Below are 16938 nucleotides of genomic sequence, written 5' to 3'. Positions count from 1 at the left end.
ATTTTTAGCGTCAAAGAGTTGCATCTCAAACCAAATTATAAATAACTTGTAAAAATCGAACTGCCAAAGGTCCCGCCGAACCCAGTCTAAGTCAGTAATTTATCTGAAAATGAAAATATTGGTGTGGCGTGTAAATAGCCACACCAGGCGGGATCTTAATCGGAAGTCCAAATTACGTTTCCCAAATGATTTTGCCTGCAGAGGAGAAATAGTTGGTCCCACTAACCTCTGAGCCAATCTCGGGTCCCCTTCCGTCAGCTCGACCACTGCTGGCACCGGGACACTCCGGGATGAAGATGGATCGGCTTCACTTCCCCTGCAGGGGGTTCAGGTCACGAGCAATTTGGGCTTTGAATGCGGAGATGCGTTTGCTGCGTATGCGTTGTGCGTTATGTTATGATGCGATTTGCGGGAGATAAAAGTGCGGTTTTTTCACTCGCGAGACTGCGAAGATGTGCGTTGCGTTAAAGTTTTTACGGTGAAGTGTGTCAAAGCTTGACGTTCAGGAACGCCAAGAATGACCACAGAGATGTGGAAACCAAACAGTTTTCTACCTGCAGACAAAACTATTTGGGAATTAAAAATAAAAATAGAACTGCGTACATCTGCGTAACCAAATATTAATTGCCAGATTTAAGTACAAAAACAATAAGACAGACCTCCACACTAGACATTGCCGGTGGAGAAAGGAATCACGATCTCTGTCTCAAAACATGATAGTAATTTATACAAGACTCATCTTAGGCAGAGTTTCTCTAACTTTACTGTAAGTTATGTCACGGTTGTTACTTTAGGAGCAGGTGACATAATAGAATTTAGATTAGAAGTTAGATAAATAAAAGATAGTTTAGGTTAACAAGTCATTTATTTCAATTTAGAGAAGTGAGAACTCTTAGGGAGTGGGTTGTCGAGCAAACTATCGTATCGCACGAGATTCGTCACCGGTGGTAGTATATTCAAACCACTGTCCTCGCTAGCATTGATGGTGATGTGGGTTGGTTCTTCGCTGGTGGTAAGCCCGCAGAGTCGTCGACGCGCCAGACGGTTAGGGCCGTACGCACTGTGGTGTAGGGCCACTTAGAGTGTGCGCACGGGCCGTCCGACACGGCAGGCAGCTCCGCCGGGTTGAAGAGCCAGGTGGTAGGATCGGCAGTGGTGACCATGCATGGTGTAGTAGGTAGAAGAAGATGAAGGTGGAGATGAACCCTGCAAATCAAAGCGGACACTAAAGCAGTTGCAAGCTTTTGTCCGTTTGACTGCGACATCAAAATACTAGCGAAGCAGATGGAATGATTTTGGTAATAAATGGTGATGTAATGATGTGGCAGTCAAACAGAATTACAATAGGTGCAGTGAATGTGATTGCAAAGTGAAGTAGGCAAAAATATTAAATTATGTAGGTAGACAATTATTTAGAATATCATCTATATAGGCAATTAATTTATAGAACAATATAGGTAGGCAATAATTTAGAATAATTAGAACAAGTACAATGCGATGAAACAATTTAAATTAGCAAGTAGAATTGAAATTAGTGTCGTTACAGTACGACCAAGGTCATGTAAGGTCATGACGCGTCGATGTCATTTCATAAAATATTTAGTTTACTTATTTAATCATGTAGTAAGTTGTAAAATAATAATATCAGGAGGTTATAGAAATAGTTAATTAGTATGAAATGACACCGAGCACATGGATAGCACATTTGAAGAACAAAATGGCGGCTAGGCACTTACATTTAGCACAAGTACAAAATCTAGGCATTAAAAATACTTTTGCAACACTCACCCGGTAGCGGGGTTCACCAATACGCGATTACATTTTAGAGTTTTATAAAGTTACGTACATCGCGGGTCCGGCGGTGACGGACAGCGATACGTCCGTGCTCAATAACGCTCTGGCTCGGACTACGAGACGCGGCGGGAGCATCGAGGCCGTAGGCGCGTCGCTTGCGCATGCATAAAAAACAGCCCGCCCGCTCGACAGAGAACAAAAGAAATCTCGAACGACTTGTTTCGCGCGGGTTTGCTTGTAGATTTATTATTTTATTTATTTTATTAGTGTAGAACAATATGAATTATTTAATTAAGTTATTTAGTTAAGTAGTTTACGTAGATTTAGATATTTTATTATTTAAGTATATTTATTTAGGTAGGTAATAGTAATTAAAGTAGAATTTAGATCTAAGATAACGATCAGCGGTAACGCTAACCGTTACAGTTACCTTAATTTTTTCCATAATATGACTTCAAGCATTTTAATTTAAAAAGTTCTGGATAGTAAAATATTTTGTTTGCTGCAAAGTAGGTACTTACTAAAAATATGCCAAGTGCCATGAACACAGAGTAACTCCATTGTTGCAGTGCCGAAATAATATGGGAGGCTCATAAATAAGGGACATGGTAGCAATCTCTTTTATAATAATTCTAATGTTATTGAAGTTTAAAATAATATATTAAAAATAGTATGTTGTTATTATTGTTAGCAATCAATCTCTGTTTCAACTTATCCCACTGGCTGACATATTGTACTTCTCAATAACATTCATTAAACTTCTCTCATCAGGTTGAAAGTGGTACCAATCGAAACGAAGTTGCCCGACAAAGACCGCGATGGCAACACGAGGAAGCGCAAAACTGTCAAGTTGACGTTGAGCAACGTCACCGACGCTGACGCCGGCGACTACGTCTGCCTGGCCAAACTTGGCGAGCTGACAGATAACAGGTGAGGACGTTTGCGAAAAGTCAAACTTTAACGCCAGTATTCACAAACGATGCTTGCTTAAGTGAAGCAGCAACGTTAAATAGAGCTCTGTGATTGGTTCGTGTGTCACCCTGTGCGTCCACGCGCACTGTGAGACCTCATAGTAATGTTTGTGAATACGGACGTAAGTGCACACTAGGCGACACGCGACAGCGACAGGTCGGCGAGACTTCAGATCTCCTTGAGATTTATATTATTATGCTCTGTCATAATAATAATATGTCAATGTCACGCCTCCCGTGCCGCTCCCATACCTCAGGCACTAACAGAGTTAAGCGCTAGACTTGTAAATGCTTGCCTCATGCACGTTACAAACACTTATTATAGCACAGACACACTGTAGGTAATTATTATTGTATGTATTAGCTTAAGACCTTCTCACCAAATGAAGCAATAAAGTATTATGAATTAATTATGATTTTTTTTTTAATTGTTCCCACAGGACTGTGACCCTGGATCTCAGATTCGATGGCAAGCTGGTGACCAAGACCGCTGGCCCCTTGAAGCTCAATGTGTCTGACACCTCTCACGTGAAGCTTTACTGCGAATTCGAAGGTTTGTATGGTCTAAGGGCCCTTGCCCACGGCGACTTTTTTGTAGCGATGCAGTCGCGCTGCTGTAGCGCATTGGCATCACTTCTGTAGTGCGTTGCAAATGCGACTAACGCACGTTAAAAGTCGCTGTGGGCACGGTAATACTATCTATACAGTATTCCAACTCGGCCATATTTTTGAAATAAATGTCAACAGCCGCGCGGTACGTCACCGTATGACAACATGCGATAGGACTGCCCACCTGCAGAACCTATTTTCATTACATCTGCCAACTTAGAATTTCTATCTATACTCAACATCAAATAAACCGCACCTTCCGCGACGCGAACTTTAACGATTTTCTTCTGTCACAATCATGGTGCCCCAACAATATTGGTGTTATTTGAAAGCCCAATAAAGATCCTTAAAGAAAAACACATAATTTCTTAATAAATGATTAACATATACCATAAATGTGACTAGAAAAAATACCTCATTTTGGGCCCACCTATGGGATCAATTAGACCAATTTTTATGGTTATAAAACCAAATAATGATATCACGTGTCCTCTTTAACAGATGGATAGTGATTAATCCCAACTTAACAGTTTTATAGCCATAAAAGTTGGCTTTAGCGTAACTACCTATTTTTTGAAGAAGTGACTCTGGATCCTTCTAAAGACACATTTTTGGGGTAAAAACCTTTCCTTTAATGAAATGAAGGTTAGAACTAGGTAACTTTTAAATGGTGCCAATATTGGTGGGAAGTGGGGATGCATACGTTTGAAAATGCTTGTCGCGGGAGGTGCGATTTATTTGATGTCGAGTGTAGTTTTGTGATTGTAATTTTTTATTTTATATTGACAAACAAAATACTTTGTGAATGAAATAGGATAAAAATACATGTTGTTTTGTCATTAGTAGTTAGATGTAATTAAAAAAATATATTTGTGTTAAGATTTAGTAACAAATCTTATTTTGCGACCTTAAAATGTATGCGCCTCAACTGAGGCGTACAAAATGCTTGATTATTATACAGGGTGTTAGGTAAATGGGTTTATAAGCGAAGACTAGCCCATGTTAACATGTGCATGCATATAAATGGTATGGTGAAGTCAGAAAATTGACATTATTTTAATAGTTTTAATTTTCATACAAATCCGATTTTATTAATTTTATTTTGTATGAAAATTTAAAAAAGAAATGATATCACTGACTTCACCATACCATTTACATGCATAAATGTTAACATGGGCTAGTGTCGGCTTATAAACCCATTTACCTAATACCCTGTATAAATAGGTACTTGTATTTATTTTTCAAAAACACTAAAAAACAACACATCGTCCGTTTATTACTGTGGCACATTCGCGACACCCCCGACTTTTGCATGTCGAGCGCATACCGAGATTTGAATTTCGAAGGAAAGCTCGCGTTTCGTCCGTTTATATGAAGTTACAATACTGTATGATAGTATTACCGTGCTGTGGGCGAGGGACCTAATAGAACTAGATTTTACCCGCGGCTTCACACCCACGACTTTTTGTCAGTTGCAGGAAAAATATAACGCGTCCCTTTTAAAAAAACCGGCCAAGTGCGAGTCGGGCTCGCACACCGAGGGTTCCGCCGTACAAACGTAGCGGTTTACAATTTATGACGTATAAAATCAAATTACTTACTTGATTCCGTTGCGAGTAGTGGCGAATTTCAAAATATGCGGTATGATTATTTTTTATTTATTTATTTTTCCTATATTTGTGTGGGAGTGTGAAACGGAACGCAAGGGAGTGAGTGAGACGGAATGAATGAGTGAGGAAGTAAGAACGACGGGATTTAAACAGAAGACGATTAGTATTAAGACGGTTCTAAGACGTTCCTATTTTTTGTGGTTTATCCTGGAGTAAATACAAATAAAGCTGAAGAAATACAACCTGGGTTTCAATTCCTACAGCTTGGGGGCTCGTCCGGGATAGCCCAAGAAAAGGAAACACGACGATTACGACGGATTGAGACGTGAGACGTATTTTCATCAATCATGAGACGACGACATAGTAAGCATGATTTCGAAGATGCGGAAGATGCTGGCCCGAGTAAGACCCTGGAGCAGCGCATACCTACTACTTTTGCCTATGCCGAGGAGCTGATCCCAAAATTTAGTGGTCGAGACCAAACTGTCACCGCATCAAGATGGGTCCAAGAGGTGGAGGAGAACGCTGAGATCTTTGGTTGGTCACCATTACACCAACTCATTGTGGGACGCAGATCACTCATTGGAACAGCGGCACTCTGGTTGCGGTCGGAGAAGCCATTCAGGTCGTGGGACGAGTTCAAAACTGGTTTACTCAAAGAGTTCCCGGATTCGTTAGACGTAAAGACAGTCCACGAAATGATGAGTGCGAGAAAGAAGGCCAATAGTGAGAGCTGTACTGATTACCTACTTGTCATGAAGGAGTTGGGAAGGCGCGGGAAAATGCCCGACTACGTCGCAATAAAATATATCATAGACGGCATTGTTGACGTAGAAACCAATAAAATCATGCTGTACGGTGCAACTACATACGGTGAGCTGAAAGAGAAACTGAAAGTATACGAGACAGTAAAGGCGAAAATGGTGGATGAACGACGTAGACCCTCCAGTAGCAGCACGACGGCACCGGTAAATTACAATAAGACGACAAGACCAAGATGTTTTAACTGTGGAGGAAGCAACCATATTTCGGCTCAATGTTTTCACAAGGAAAGAGGGGTTAAATGTTTCCGGTGTAATGAGTTTGGACACAGATCTAGTGAATGTTCAAAACCTGCAAATCATCAACAAGTGACCAGTGAAAATTCAAAATGGCAGTCAGACAATCGTCAGCAACGTCATGCCAGTCCGAAACGAGCGATGTTCACGAAAACTCCCGAACGATACAGTGTTGCCAACACGACGCAATCAACAACTAACTGGAGATCGAAACCGAACGTATAGATGACCCACGCTGAACTGTCCCGCCAAACTCAATGACAGGGGGGCGCTACCATCGTTCAACTATATGGTTTCCAACATGGCAAAAATCTGAACCAGCGATCCGGTATTGACGGTGGCGCCCCACTGTCAATGTCATCAACAGGACAGTCCAGTATTTTGGAACTATAGAACGAAACGCAGAACTGACAGATGACATTTCTGCCAACTTCATGGTATCGGACGTATAGATGACCCACGCTGAACTGTCCCGCCAAACTCAATGACAGGGGGGCGCTACCATCGTTCAACTATATGGTTTCCAACATGGCAAAAATCTGAACCAGCGATCCGGTATTGACGGTGGCGCCCCACTGTCAATGTCATCGACAGGACAGTCTAGTATTTTGGAACTATAAACAACAAAAGTGTGAAAACATCGAGGCCGCTAAAAGAAGTTCAACTGTAGTGATTACATATTTATATAAATATTCATAAGTAATAGGTTTTGATAATATTTCAGTTGGACATTTATAAAAAGGACAAGTTTAAAGTTCAAAACTGTGTAAAGAAGAAGCAAACTGGAAGCAAACATTTTATTTTAACGACATGAAAGAATATATTGACAACTTACAAGTATTCGGCCAATGGTACAAATTTCCAGGCCAGGAAGGATTTAAAAAAAAAAAAAAAAAAAAATAAAAGAAGTTCAATTTGTTGACAACAACGCAATAACTATGGCGAGTCTTATTGATACGGGCAGCGAGGTGAATCTCATGACGGAAGACGTGTACAAAACTATCGGCTCCCCAAAATACGACGACGGAAGATGTTTGACGTTGAGTGGACTCGGACGGACCGAAGTTGTCCCGTTGGAAAAAGATGATCAAGTTGTAGTACACGACATAGACGACTCTAGACACATGACTGAAACTGAGAAAATATTAGAAGACTGCAAGCCTACAGATGAAATAAAGAAAAGTAACGACTGTCAGATTGAACACCGACCTGTATCACGTATGAAACAAGCCGACGTCCTAAGCTGTTTAGTACTTACCGAGACGACTGCACGACTGAAGAAAGCACAAGATGAAGACGAACATATTCAGATGCTGAAAGAATCCTACCAGAATGACATGTTGTACCAAGAAAGAGATGAAGATGAATTATTATTTGTAGTACCGGAGAAGACGCAGAACGAAATTATAAGAGAGAATCACGAGGGAGGGACAGAAGGACTGTTTAACCGGATTAATAAAGGAGATGATGAACTTGTTAAGATGATAGAAGAGGAAAACGTAGAAAGAATGAACGAGACAAGACCAGAGTTAAGAGAAAAGGCAAGAGAATGTGTGGAGACAATTCAAGATGGAAGTGTTAGAGTTTATAACAAGAAAAGAAAGAAAGCTAGAACATACGAGAAAGATGATTATAAGAATTGTATTAAACAAGATTAGTTATAATATAAGATGCTTTAATGTAAAATTTGAAATGAAACAGTCCGAGGGCGGACTGTACGCAGGATGGCCGAGTGTGGGAGTGTGAAACGGAACGCAAGGGAGTGAGTGAGACGGAATGAATGAGTGAGGAAGTAAGAACGACGGGATTTAAACAGAAGACGATTAGTATTAAGACGGTTCTAAGACTTTCCTATTTTTTGTGGTTTATCCTGGAGTAAATACAAATAAAGCTGAAGAAATACAACCTGGGTTTCAATTCCTACATTTGCATTATAGGTAGGTACCTACCTCAGCGTTTTGAATTTTTGCGTTGATTTAGAATTTCTCACAGTTTAGAGGCAATTAGATTTAAGAAGTGTTTGATATGAATTTCAACTTTAATATTTACTACGCGTTCATGTGAAAAAGGGTAGGTAGTAAGTTTATAATTATTAAAAAAATATTTTATGTCATGTAAGCAAAAATAATATTTTAAATTTTATATAACTTCAAATTTATCATTTTCGCAATTTTTCCTTTATCTGTACTATACAGTGTGTCCGGGCATGTAGTGATCAAACTTTAAGGGCGTAATCTATGGACAATTTTATCGATGAAAATACTTCAAATTTGGGGCCAGACCCATTTCTCGAAAAATTACATCGATTTAAGTTTTTAATTTTTAGTTTACACCTCTTCTTTAAAAAACAAGTGAAAGCGTGGGTAGCTTAACATTAATAGGCAAATATTTTATATCATGCGATAGCCAATAAAATTATCTATTAGTAGAAGAAGAAAACAGACACAGGTTTCATAAATTTTATGGGAGTAAGAATGGATTTAATTATAAAAATACACTACTTTTTTCTCTTCTTTTTCAGTTATTTTCCAACACAAGAAAAACCAGGTCGTTAAGGTATGTTTTATTGGCATTGTATTATTAGTATTTGAGCTATTCTACAAAACGAATGTAAATTTATTAGTCTACGTCTATTTATAACGTTGCTTCGTGCCGAATTTCAAGATTCTGAGTTCACAGGAAGTACCTTGTAGGTTTTGATTCCCTAGCGTGTGACGGAAATTCGTCTAAGGTGTCGGTATAAACTGCTGTATCTTTTGATCGCGTTAACTTAGAAGTTTGATTTTTTTACTTCTTAAAGGGACAATAGATCTAAGTATTTGGTATAAATTTCAATTTGATACCTTTATCTTTATTCGTTCGTGAGAAATAAGGTAGTAAGTTTCATTTTATTAAAATATTTTTATTATATTATATAACTAAAAAAATGTAATTTTCGCAATTTTTCCTATATTTGCATTATATGACAATGCTTTGTGTAGGGATCATTAGTCGTGTGTTCTGAAGTAGAACCTGTATCCTTATTCACGTAACAAAACTTCAACGACACCAAAACACTGAGTGCGATCCTATCGAGTAATCGTTCTATCAAAATGCCCCTTGTGAACACGGATTTAAAACTGTTTTCAATGGGACGACGTAACAAAACTTCAATGACAACAAATCGCTGAGTTGCGATCCTATCGAGTAAAGGCCTATTCAAACCTGAGCGATATTCGCTGCCGCTGTGGGTAGAGGTACATACCGCGCGGGTTTCGCTCAGGTATTTAGTATCAAGTACCGCGGCTAGAGCGTTTTCTCTGCCGCAGACGGTAGCAAATACCGCTTAGGTCTGAACAGTATTATTATTACCGCATACCCACTGGGTTTTCTCTGCCGCAGACGGTAGCGAATACCGCTTAGGTCTGAATAGACCTTAATCGTTCTATCGAAATGAACCTTGTGAATACGAATTTAGAACTGTTTTTCAATGGGACGACTTCTGAACGTCAGCGAGATTGACTTCAGCGAAAGCTTGACTGTCAAAATACGTGAATTAGGCCACTGGGCACTGACCATACACAAGTTTTCTTGATGGGTTTTTGTTCTAATTCCAATATCAAAAATGTTAAATTACTTTTACCACACTGGATGCGGCCTGCGATCAGGTCAAAGTGAACGCAGCCCAATGTTGTTCATATGTGATGCGGTCTGTGTTCACTTTGGCCTGACCGCAGAACGCATCGCAAGGGCACTGCACGGTGCGGCTCAAAGCGTCCAAATATTATTTATTTGAAATCGCATACTCATGAATCATTTAATAACAATTAAACTACTTTTCCCTGTATGAAGGAAAAAGCGATAATTAAGAGTATCGTTTGTAATATATGAATTATTTATTTTACTAAAAACAATATCCTAAATAACAACAGTTTTCCTGAGTTACATTATGTTAAAGCGATATTAACTATCGGATGTATGAAAATTGCGTCAGATAAGTATTAAAACGAATTAATTAGTGTATGAAAATTAGTTTTTATGCAAAGTGGCTACGTTTATTTAATTTTACATAATTAGGTTTGCGGTCAGACTGTTTCTATGCGATGTAAACGCATGAAACAATAGTTGAGGAAACAGCTGAATATCAGCGGTTGTTGGTGTTTTATACTCCATTGTATAATGTGACATAATGTTTTGCCTGAATAATGGGGAGAAATTGCTGTCTCAAATATCGTGGGACGAATCACGAAAAGGCGCATCTTTAAAATGGCTATAGGAGCATTCCACGCGAAGCGGACAGGTAAAAAAAGTCGATGTTTCCGATTTCAGTAATATTTGAGTATGTTCTACCTATACATATTATTGATACGTGTACCAAATATTTTTGTAATATAATTACTAGTTTAAGAGTTATGGGTCTTCGAAGTTTTCGACAACCGGTTGGCATGCAGTACTTCAAAGCCGATTATGGAGTCATAAAATTATATATTAAAATAATTAAACCACGGGATTTATTACTTCATTTACCGTGCTTTTTAACTGTATTTTTGGAAACGAAAAAAAAATTATTTTTTCCTAAAAAAAATGCAAATTAATTTTTTTTCCTTGATTTTCACAAAGTTCGACCCTTTCGATTTTTTTAATTTTTTTTATTTAAATAGCTAATATTGTGTAGAACATTCATGCCAACTTTCAAAGTGGGCGTGGAAGTGGATTCGGAGCTAGACTGAAAATACTGCCGAAGGGTGGCGTCCAGCGCCGCGCCGTCGCGCTGCCGCGCCTGAAGCCCGCCGCCTGTGCGCGTTTAGTGAAACTGACAAGCAAATAAAATCACTTTTAACTACCCACGAAACAAAATAATAACTACAAGCTTATTTGTATTCAATTCTATGCATCAATCAAATTATTTTGTAAATTGTTTATCGTGAAATATTTTTGCCAAATGAAACATTTGGCAAAACATACTTTGCCAAACAATAATTTGGTAAACAATAATATGCCAAAAACGATATTTGCGAATTAAACATTTGCAATAAGTTGTTTTGCCAAATGAAAATTTGCCAAATGAAAGTTTGCGAAACGTTGTTTGCGATGTGATAATTTGGGAAACGTTTTTTGGCCAAACATTAGTAATCCATGCCAAGCGCCATGATCACAGAGCAACTCTATTGTTACAGTGCCGAAATAATATGGGAGGCTCGTAAATAAGGGACGTGTTAGCAATTCCTTTTATAATAATTCTAATGTTAGTGACCATAAATAAATAAAATATCCTTATACATTTTACACTGCGCCTTAAGACAACGGATATAAATAAACATACTTCAATACTTTTTTTTTTGTAAATACATACATTATTGTACATAGAAAACATCCGTCACAGAAATTAAAATTCATCATTTAAATTTCTGCCCGGCCGGGAATCGAATCCGGGACTATGTCCCACTGACTAGTTATTGTACTTCTCAATAACATTCATTAAACTTCTCTCATCAGGTTGAAAGTGGTACCAATCGAAACGAAGTTGCCCGACAAAGATCGAGATGGTAACACGAGGAAGCGCAAAACTGTCAAGTTGACGTTGAGCAACGTGACAGATGCTGACGCCGGCGACTACGTCTGCCTGGCCAAACTTGGCGAGCTCACAGATAACAGGTGAGGAAGTTGGCAGTTTGACTTTTACATCCTATTAATAAAGGTTACACCATAGTTGAACCCTATTTTAAAGTGACTTTTAATGTGGAAATGTCACTTTAAAACAGAGTTCAACTAGGCTGTAACTTTTTTGTTAGTATGGGTATGTGAAGTATGTGTAGTGTAGTTCAACTAACTAAGGTGTAACTTTTTATTAGTAATTGGGTATGTGCATGTGCGGCGACGTAGTCGCGACGACAGGCTGTGGCCGAGAATTTCATATATTTTGTTCAAAGCTTCGTACACTTGGCGTCAGAGTCGCAGAGACGCTAATATATGAAATTGACAAGAATAGCCGTCTAGGGGGCGTCCATTAATGAGACTTCAGATCTGCTTGAGATTTATATGAAAATAAAAATGAAAAATGAAAATGAAGTATTTTATTCAGCGACACAAATTAAAAATATTTAACAAAAGTAAAGAGAGTAGGTAATGTGCGTGTCACCGAAACGGTATCCACTCAGCATCATGTCGAGGTGTCGTAAGGGACACCACGACGCTGGTCTTCCGTGGATACTCGGAGGGCAAGAGGCACTGCTATAACACAGCAATACTACTCCGGTTGCAGTACAAGTAACACAGTTATCACTAAAAAAACACACCGATTTCCTTACTGGTAGGCGAAGAATACAACACTGTTACTTATGCTCTGTCACGTCATAATATGTCAATGTCACGCCTCCCGTGCCGCCCCATACCTCAGGCACTGACTGAGTTAATCACTATAGACATATGTCACATATAAATGCCTGTTACAAACATTTATTATTATAGCAGACATACTTTGTAACTTTTAAATTATTCCCACAGGACTGCAAATCTGGATCTCCGATTCGATGGCAAACTAGTGACCAAGACCGCTGGCCCCTTGAAGCTCAATGTGTCTGACACGTCCCACGTTAAGCTTTACTGCGAATTCGAAGGTTTGTATGGTCTAAGGGCCCTTGCCCACGGTGACTTTTTGTAGCGATGCAGTCGCGCTGCTGTAGCGCGTTGGCATCACTTCTGTAGTGCGTTGCAAATGCGACTAACGCACGTTAAAAGTCGCTGTGGGCGAGGGACCTTATAGAACTAGATTTTACCCGCGGCTTTACCACATGAAATTTTGTCAGTCGCAGGAAAAATATCACGCGTCCTTGTTAAAAAAACCGTAACAAAAACTGGCCTATGTCCTTTCCCGGGACTCAAACTATTAACTACTGAGCCACGACGATAGCCGAACGGTGAAGGGGTCGGACTGGCCGACTCGTGATCCGGGAAACGTGGGTTTGGTCCCCGCCGCCTATTGATTATTGTGGTGAGCTCACTCGTGATACAAGCATATTTAGCTTAGTACGAGGGGCTAACGGGAATATTAGTAATTTGTGTAATATTAACAATAAAAAAAAATCTATACCAAATTTCTAAAACCGGTTCAGTGGTTTAGGCATGAAAGCGTAACATACATAACAGAGCTACTTCCGCATTAATAATATTAATAATCTGGGAAGTAAGGATCATTAGTCGTGTGTTCTGAAGTAAAACCTGTAGCCTTATTCACGTAACAAAACTTCAACGACACCAAAACACTGAGTGCGATCCTATCGAGTAATCGTTCTATCAAAATGCCCCTTGTGAACACGGATTTAGAACTGTTTTCAATGGGACGACGTAACAAAACTTCAATGACAACAATTCGCTGAGTTGCGATCCTATCGAGTAATCATTGTATCGAAATGAACCTTGTGAATACGGATTTAGAACTGTTTTTCAATGGGACAACTTCTGATCGTCAGCGAGATCTTGACTGTCAAAATACGTGAATTAGGCCACTGACCATACACAAGTTGTCTATTGATGGGTTGTTGTTCCAATTCCAATATCAAAAATGTTAAAGGACTTGCCACACTGGATGCGGTCTGCGGTCAAGTCCAGACCGCAGAACGCATCGCAAGGGCACTGCACGGTGCGGCTCAAAGCGTCCAAATATTAGTTATTCTAAATCGTATACTCGTGAATAATTTAATAACAATTAAACTATACTTTTCCCTGTATTGATAGAATGATGTGAAGGAAAAAGCGATAATTAAGTATCGGTAATATATGAATATTTATTTTACTACAAATAATATCCTAATAACAACAGTTTTCCTGAGTTCTATTATGTTAAAGCGATATTAACTATCGGATGTATGAAAATTGCGTCAGATAAGTATTAAAACGAATTAATTATTGTATGAAAATTAGTTTTTATGCAAAGTGGCTACGTTTATTTAATTTTACATTATTGGGTTTGCGGTCAGACTGTTTCTATGCGAATCACATGAAACAATAGTTGAGGAAACAGCTGAATATCAGCGGTTGTTGGTCTTTTAAACTCCATTGTCTAAATGTGACGTAATGTTTGCCTGAATAATANAATATATAATTTTATGACTCCATAATCGGCTTTGAAGTACTGCATGCCAACCGGTTGTCGAAAACTTCGAAGACCCATAACTCTTAAACTAGTAATTATATTACAAAAATATTTGGTACACGTATCAATAATATGTATAGGTAGAACATACTCAAATATTACTGAAATCGGAAACATCGACTTTTTTTACCTGCCCGCTTCGCGTGGAATGCCCCTATATTGAGTTAAACACACCATGTTATTAAATGTACATTTAAAACCTCACAAAAGTTCGTAACTGAATTATTTGTCAGGAAGCCAGTATTGACAGTTAAAGAGGGCCAGAAATGATTTTTTCCATACAAGTGACAAGGGGCGGGGCCGGTGTCGCAGCAATATGCCCAAAAACGGAACACATTTCTCGTGTATGCAATGATGACAGCAGCGACGTTATAATGTAAACAGTTTACATTGCTTGCGTAGTACTAAAGATTATTCGAACGTTGAGTACTGATACCGCAGTGGATAATGAGCACATATTTTGATTACTTTGTGTGCGTGAATTTCTAATGCGACACTGAGTTTCGAACTCAGCGCATTAGTTAGCATCTCTCTATATCTCTATGAATTCTATCAATATTAAACTCTACTTATATCACAAAAACTGTCCGACAGTGTACAACAAGCCAACAGAAGTGCGGTGGTACAAGAACGACACCGACGAAAAATCGCCGGAGCCGCAACTTCGCAACGCGAACCCGGTCGGACTGAAGCGAATCAACAGCACCTACGATATACACATCACGGCCAACGACAGCGGGACTTATGTCTGCGAGATCAACGATACTGTCTCCAATACTGTCATCAGGGGTAAGTTGATCCTTTCGTTTCAGCCAAATAAAGGACACTACTGGACTAAGGCCTCCGCCAAGGATTTCCACGATGACCAGTCTTGCTTGCTATTCTTAAGTAACGTTTGCAGTGTGGACTAGCCTCCCACTCGATGGACCGACGATTTAGAAGGTCGCGGGAAGCCCAGAAGCAGTAGTTGTGGAATCCTTGGCAGGGGCATGTCATGATAATTATGGTAAAGCGCCCACTGAAAATCAGTGTCTTGGCAGATTGACCTTTTTGACAACATTTTCTTTCTCTCTCTTTATCGTTTTGATGTAATGTTTGTAATTTATTATAATGATGTAAATGTATTTATGTTGTCAAATAAATATTTTTCTTTCTTTCTTTCATAAAGATAATTTCTGTGAAAATGTTTACTTACCACTGACGCATGTATTTTTGTTGAACAGGAGCGATTGACGTCATAGTGTATGCGCCGCCGGAAATCGTCGGCTTCAACGTCACAGCCATAAACACGACCCAACTCTACATCAACTGGACGGTCCGCGCCTACAACTCGCCCATAGAGTTCTACACGCTCCTCATTAGAGAACTACCCTCAAAAGACTTCAGACTGTACACGCGCGAGAAAATTGGACAGAAAAACACTTCGTTCGTCATCAACGGCCTAAACAAATCCACGGAGTACGAGATCAAGTTGGAAGTGAAGACGAAGAATTGGGTCAAAAATGGAGAATGGTTACATAAGAATATCGTGAAGACTTTGGACAAGGAGCCGGTATTTGTTCCTAATATTTCTATAAAGGGATTCTCTGCGACCTCGGTGACGATAGGCTGGCCCCCGCCACCGAAGGATATAGCCGACTTAATACACTACTACATACTAGAGGCAAGGAAGAAGGACGACAACAAGGCACGCACGGCTTACCACTCGAGAGACGGTAGAAATCTACCGTACATGTTCGATAATTTAGAGCCTTATAGCACCTACGTGTTTCAGGTAGGATTTTACAAGATTAACAGACATTATGGCTGCAAATAGAGCTTACTTTAGAACGTAGTGATATGAAAGTAGAGTAGTAACTGCAATTATAGTATGTGACGTAAAAGACGACTGCTTAAATTTAAAAGTCCACTATTCATCACTATTGCATGCCGTGGCAACCTGTAAATCCTTTAATTAAGGCAGCACTTAGATTAAGTTCAAACACGTTGTAAATATTGTTTTAGTGCATGTCTTGTTGGTTGTCCTATAAAATAAATAAAAGAGTGTTAGTAAGAAAATATAATGCTTGAAGTGACAAAGCAAGTTTATAAGGGCAGTGTGTAGAGGCTAGAGTAGCGATTATTATCCCTACAATACAGACCAAAGCTTCTGTCATATAGCTTTGAGCTAATCTTACGACTCTAAAATCCATATAAGAAATTAACATGTACTATTAACTTCTGAAGTTCTACAGAAGCTACCACAAATTATATCTGATAGTTTACACTAAAGGAGCAATATCAGATCAGACCAAATTAATTTTAAACTTACGCGTTGCATAATTTTAATTAATTTAAACAGGTGTTTTAACGCGATACGCGGATAAATAATACTGAAATATTACCTGTATTTGCCTGATTTCAAACGGGTTGACAGCACTGAAGGCGCGTAAACAATATCATTCTTCTTGTGACTGACATCTCCGTGTAAAAGCAAAGGTGGATATACACTAAAGCACTTTCTGGAGCATTTTTATGTGTAACGTTACTGCCAATGCTCGGCGCTCTATTCGGCGTAATGCTCACAGCAAGTGTGCATTTTACCCGCAACACACTAACTGTACTTGCCTTCACTCTTTGTAAAAATGTGCCGTTCAATCAATACGCTCGTTTTTCACTTATTCGGTAAACTAGAGCTCGTGAAGCACTTTTAGAATCAGTAGTCAGTTTTTTGATAATTTGTATAGTTTAGAAATCACTTATAGTTAAATAAAAATGATTGATTT

General features: G+C 39.0%; 2 protein-coding genes across 2 annotated transcripts in view; both read left to right on the top strand.

The window, feature by feature from the left end:
* The window catches only part of Ptp69D (Protein tyrosine phosphatase 69D), a 53538-nt gene that overhangs the window by 3574 nt on the left and 33026 nt on the right, over positions 1-16938 (top strand). The window contains exons 3-7 of the mRNA XM_028309337.1: positions 2566-2724; positions 3206-3318; positions 14768-14962; positions 15397-15981; positions 16590-16597. Coding sequence (XP_028165138.1) covers positions 2566-2724; positions 3206-3318; positions 14768-14962; positions 15397-15981; positions 16590-16597 — 1060 coding nt within the window. The remainder of the gene's footprint in view (positions 1-2565; positions 2725-3205; positions 3319-14767; positions 14963-15396; positions 15982-16589; positions 16598-16938) is intronic.
* LOC114356250 (uncharacterized) lies at positions 5127-7855 on the top strand. The gene is made up of 4 exons (XM_028309336.1): positions 5127-6263; positions 6434-6490; positions 6661-6701; positions 6952-7855. The coding sequence occupies exons 1-4, from the start codon at positions 5332-5334 to the stop codon at positions 7698-7700; spliced, it is 1779 nt and encodes a 592-aa protein (XP_028165137.1). The 5' UTR covers positions 5127-5331; the 3' UTR covers positions 7701-7855.

The sequence above is a fragment of the Ostrinia furnacalis genome, unplaced genomic scaffold (assembly GCF_004193835.3).
Source record: "Ostrinia furnacalis isolate ACB-3 unplaced genomic scaffold, ASM419383v2 OfSCF2703, whole genome shotgun sequence".
Lineage (NCBI taxonomy): Eukaryota > Metazoa > Arthropoda > Insecta > Lepidoptera > Crambidae > Ostrinia > Ostrinia furnacalis.
The sequence above is the reverse complement of the archived record's forward strand: the minus strand, read 5'-3'. Positions and strand labels throughout refer to the sequence as shown.

What these genes read in the sequence shown, in the direction of transcription:
- LOC114356250 (XM_028309336.1), top strand. Translation starts at nt 5,332, where the DNA reads ATGAGACGACGACATAGTAAGCATGATTTCGAAGATGCGGAAGATGCT. An exon ending in AACTTCATGGTATCGGACGT is followed by an intron (nt 6,491 to 6,660) that starts ATAGATGACCCA and finishes TTTTGGAACTAT; the next exon opens with AAACAACAAAAGTGTGAAAA. An exon ending in ATCGAGGCCGCTAAAAGAAG is followed by an intron (nt 6,702 to 6,951) that starts TTCAACTGTAGT and finishes AAATAAAAGAAG; the next exon opens with TTCAATTTGTTGACAACAAC.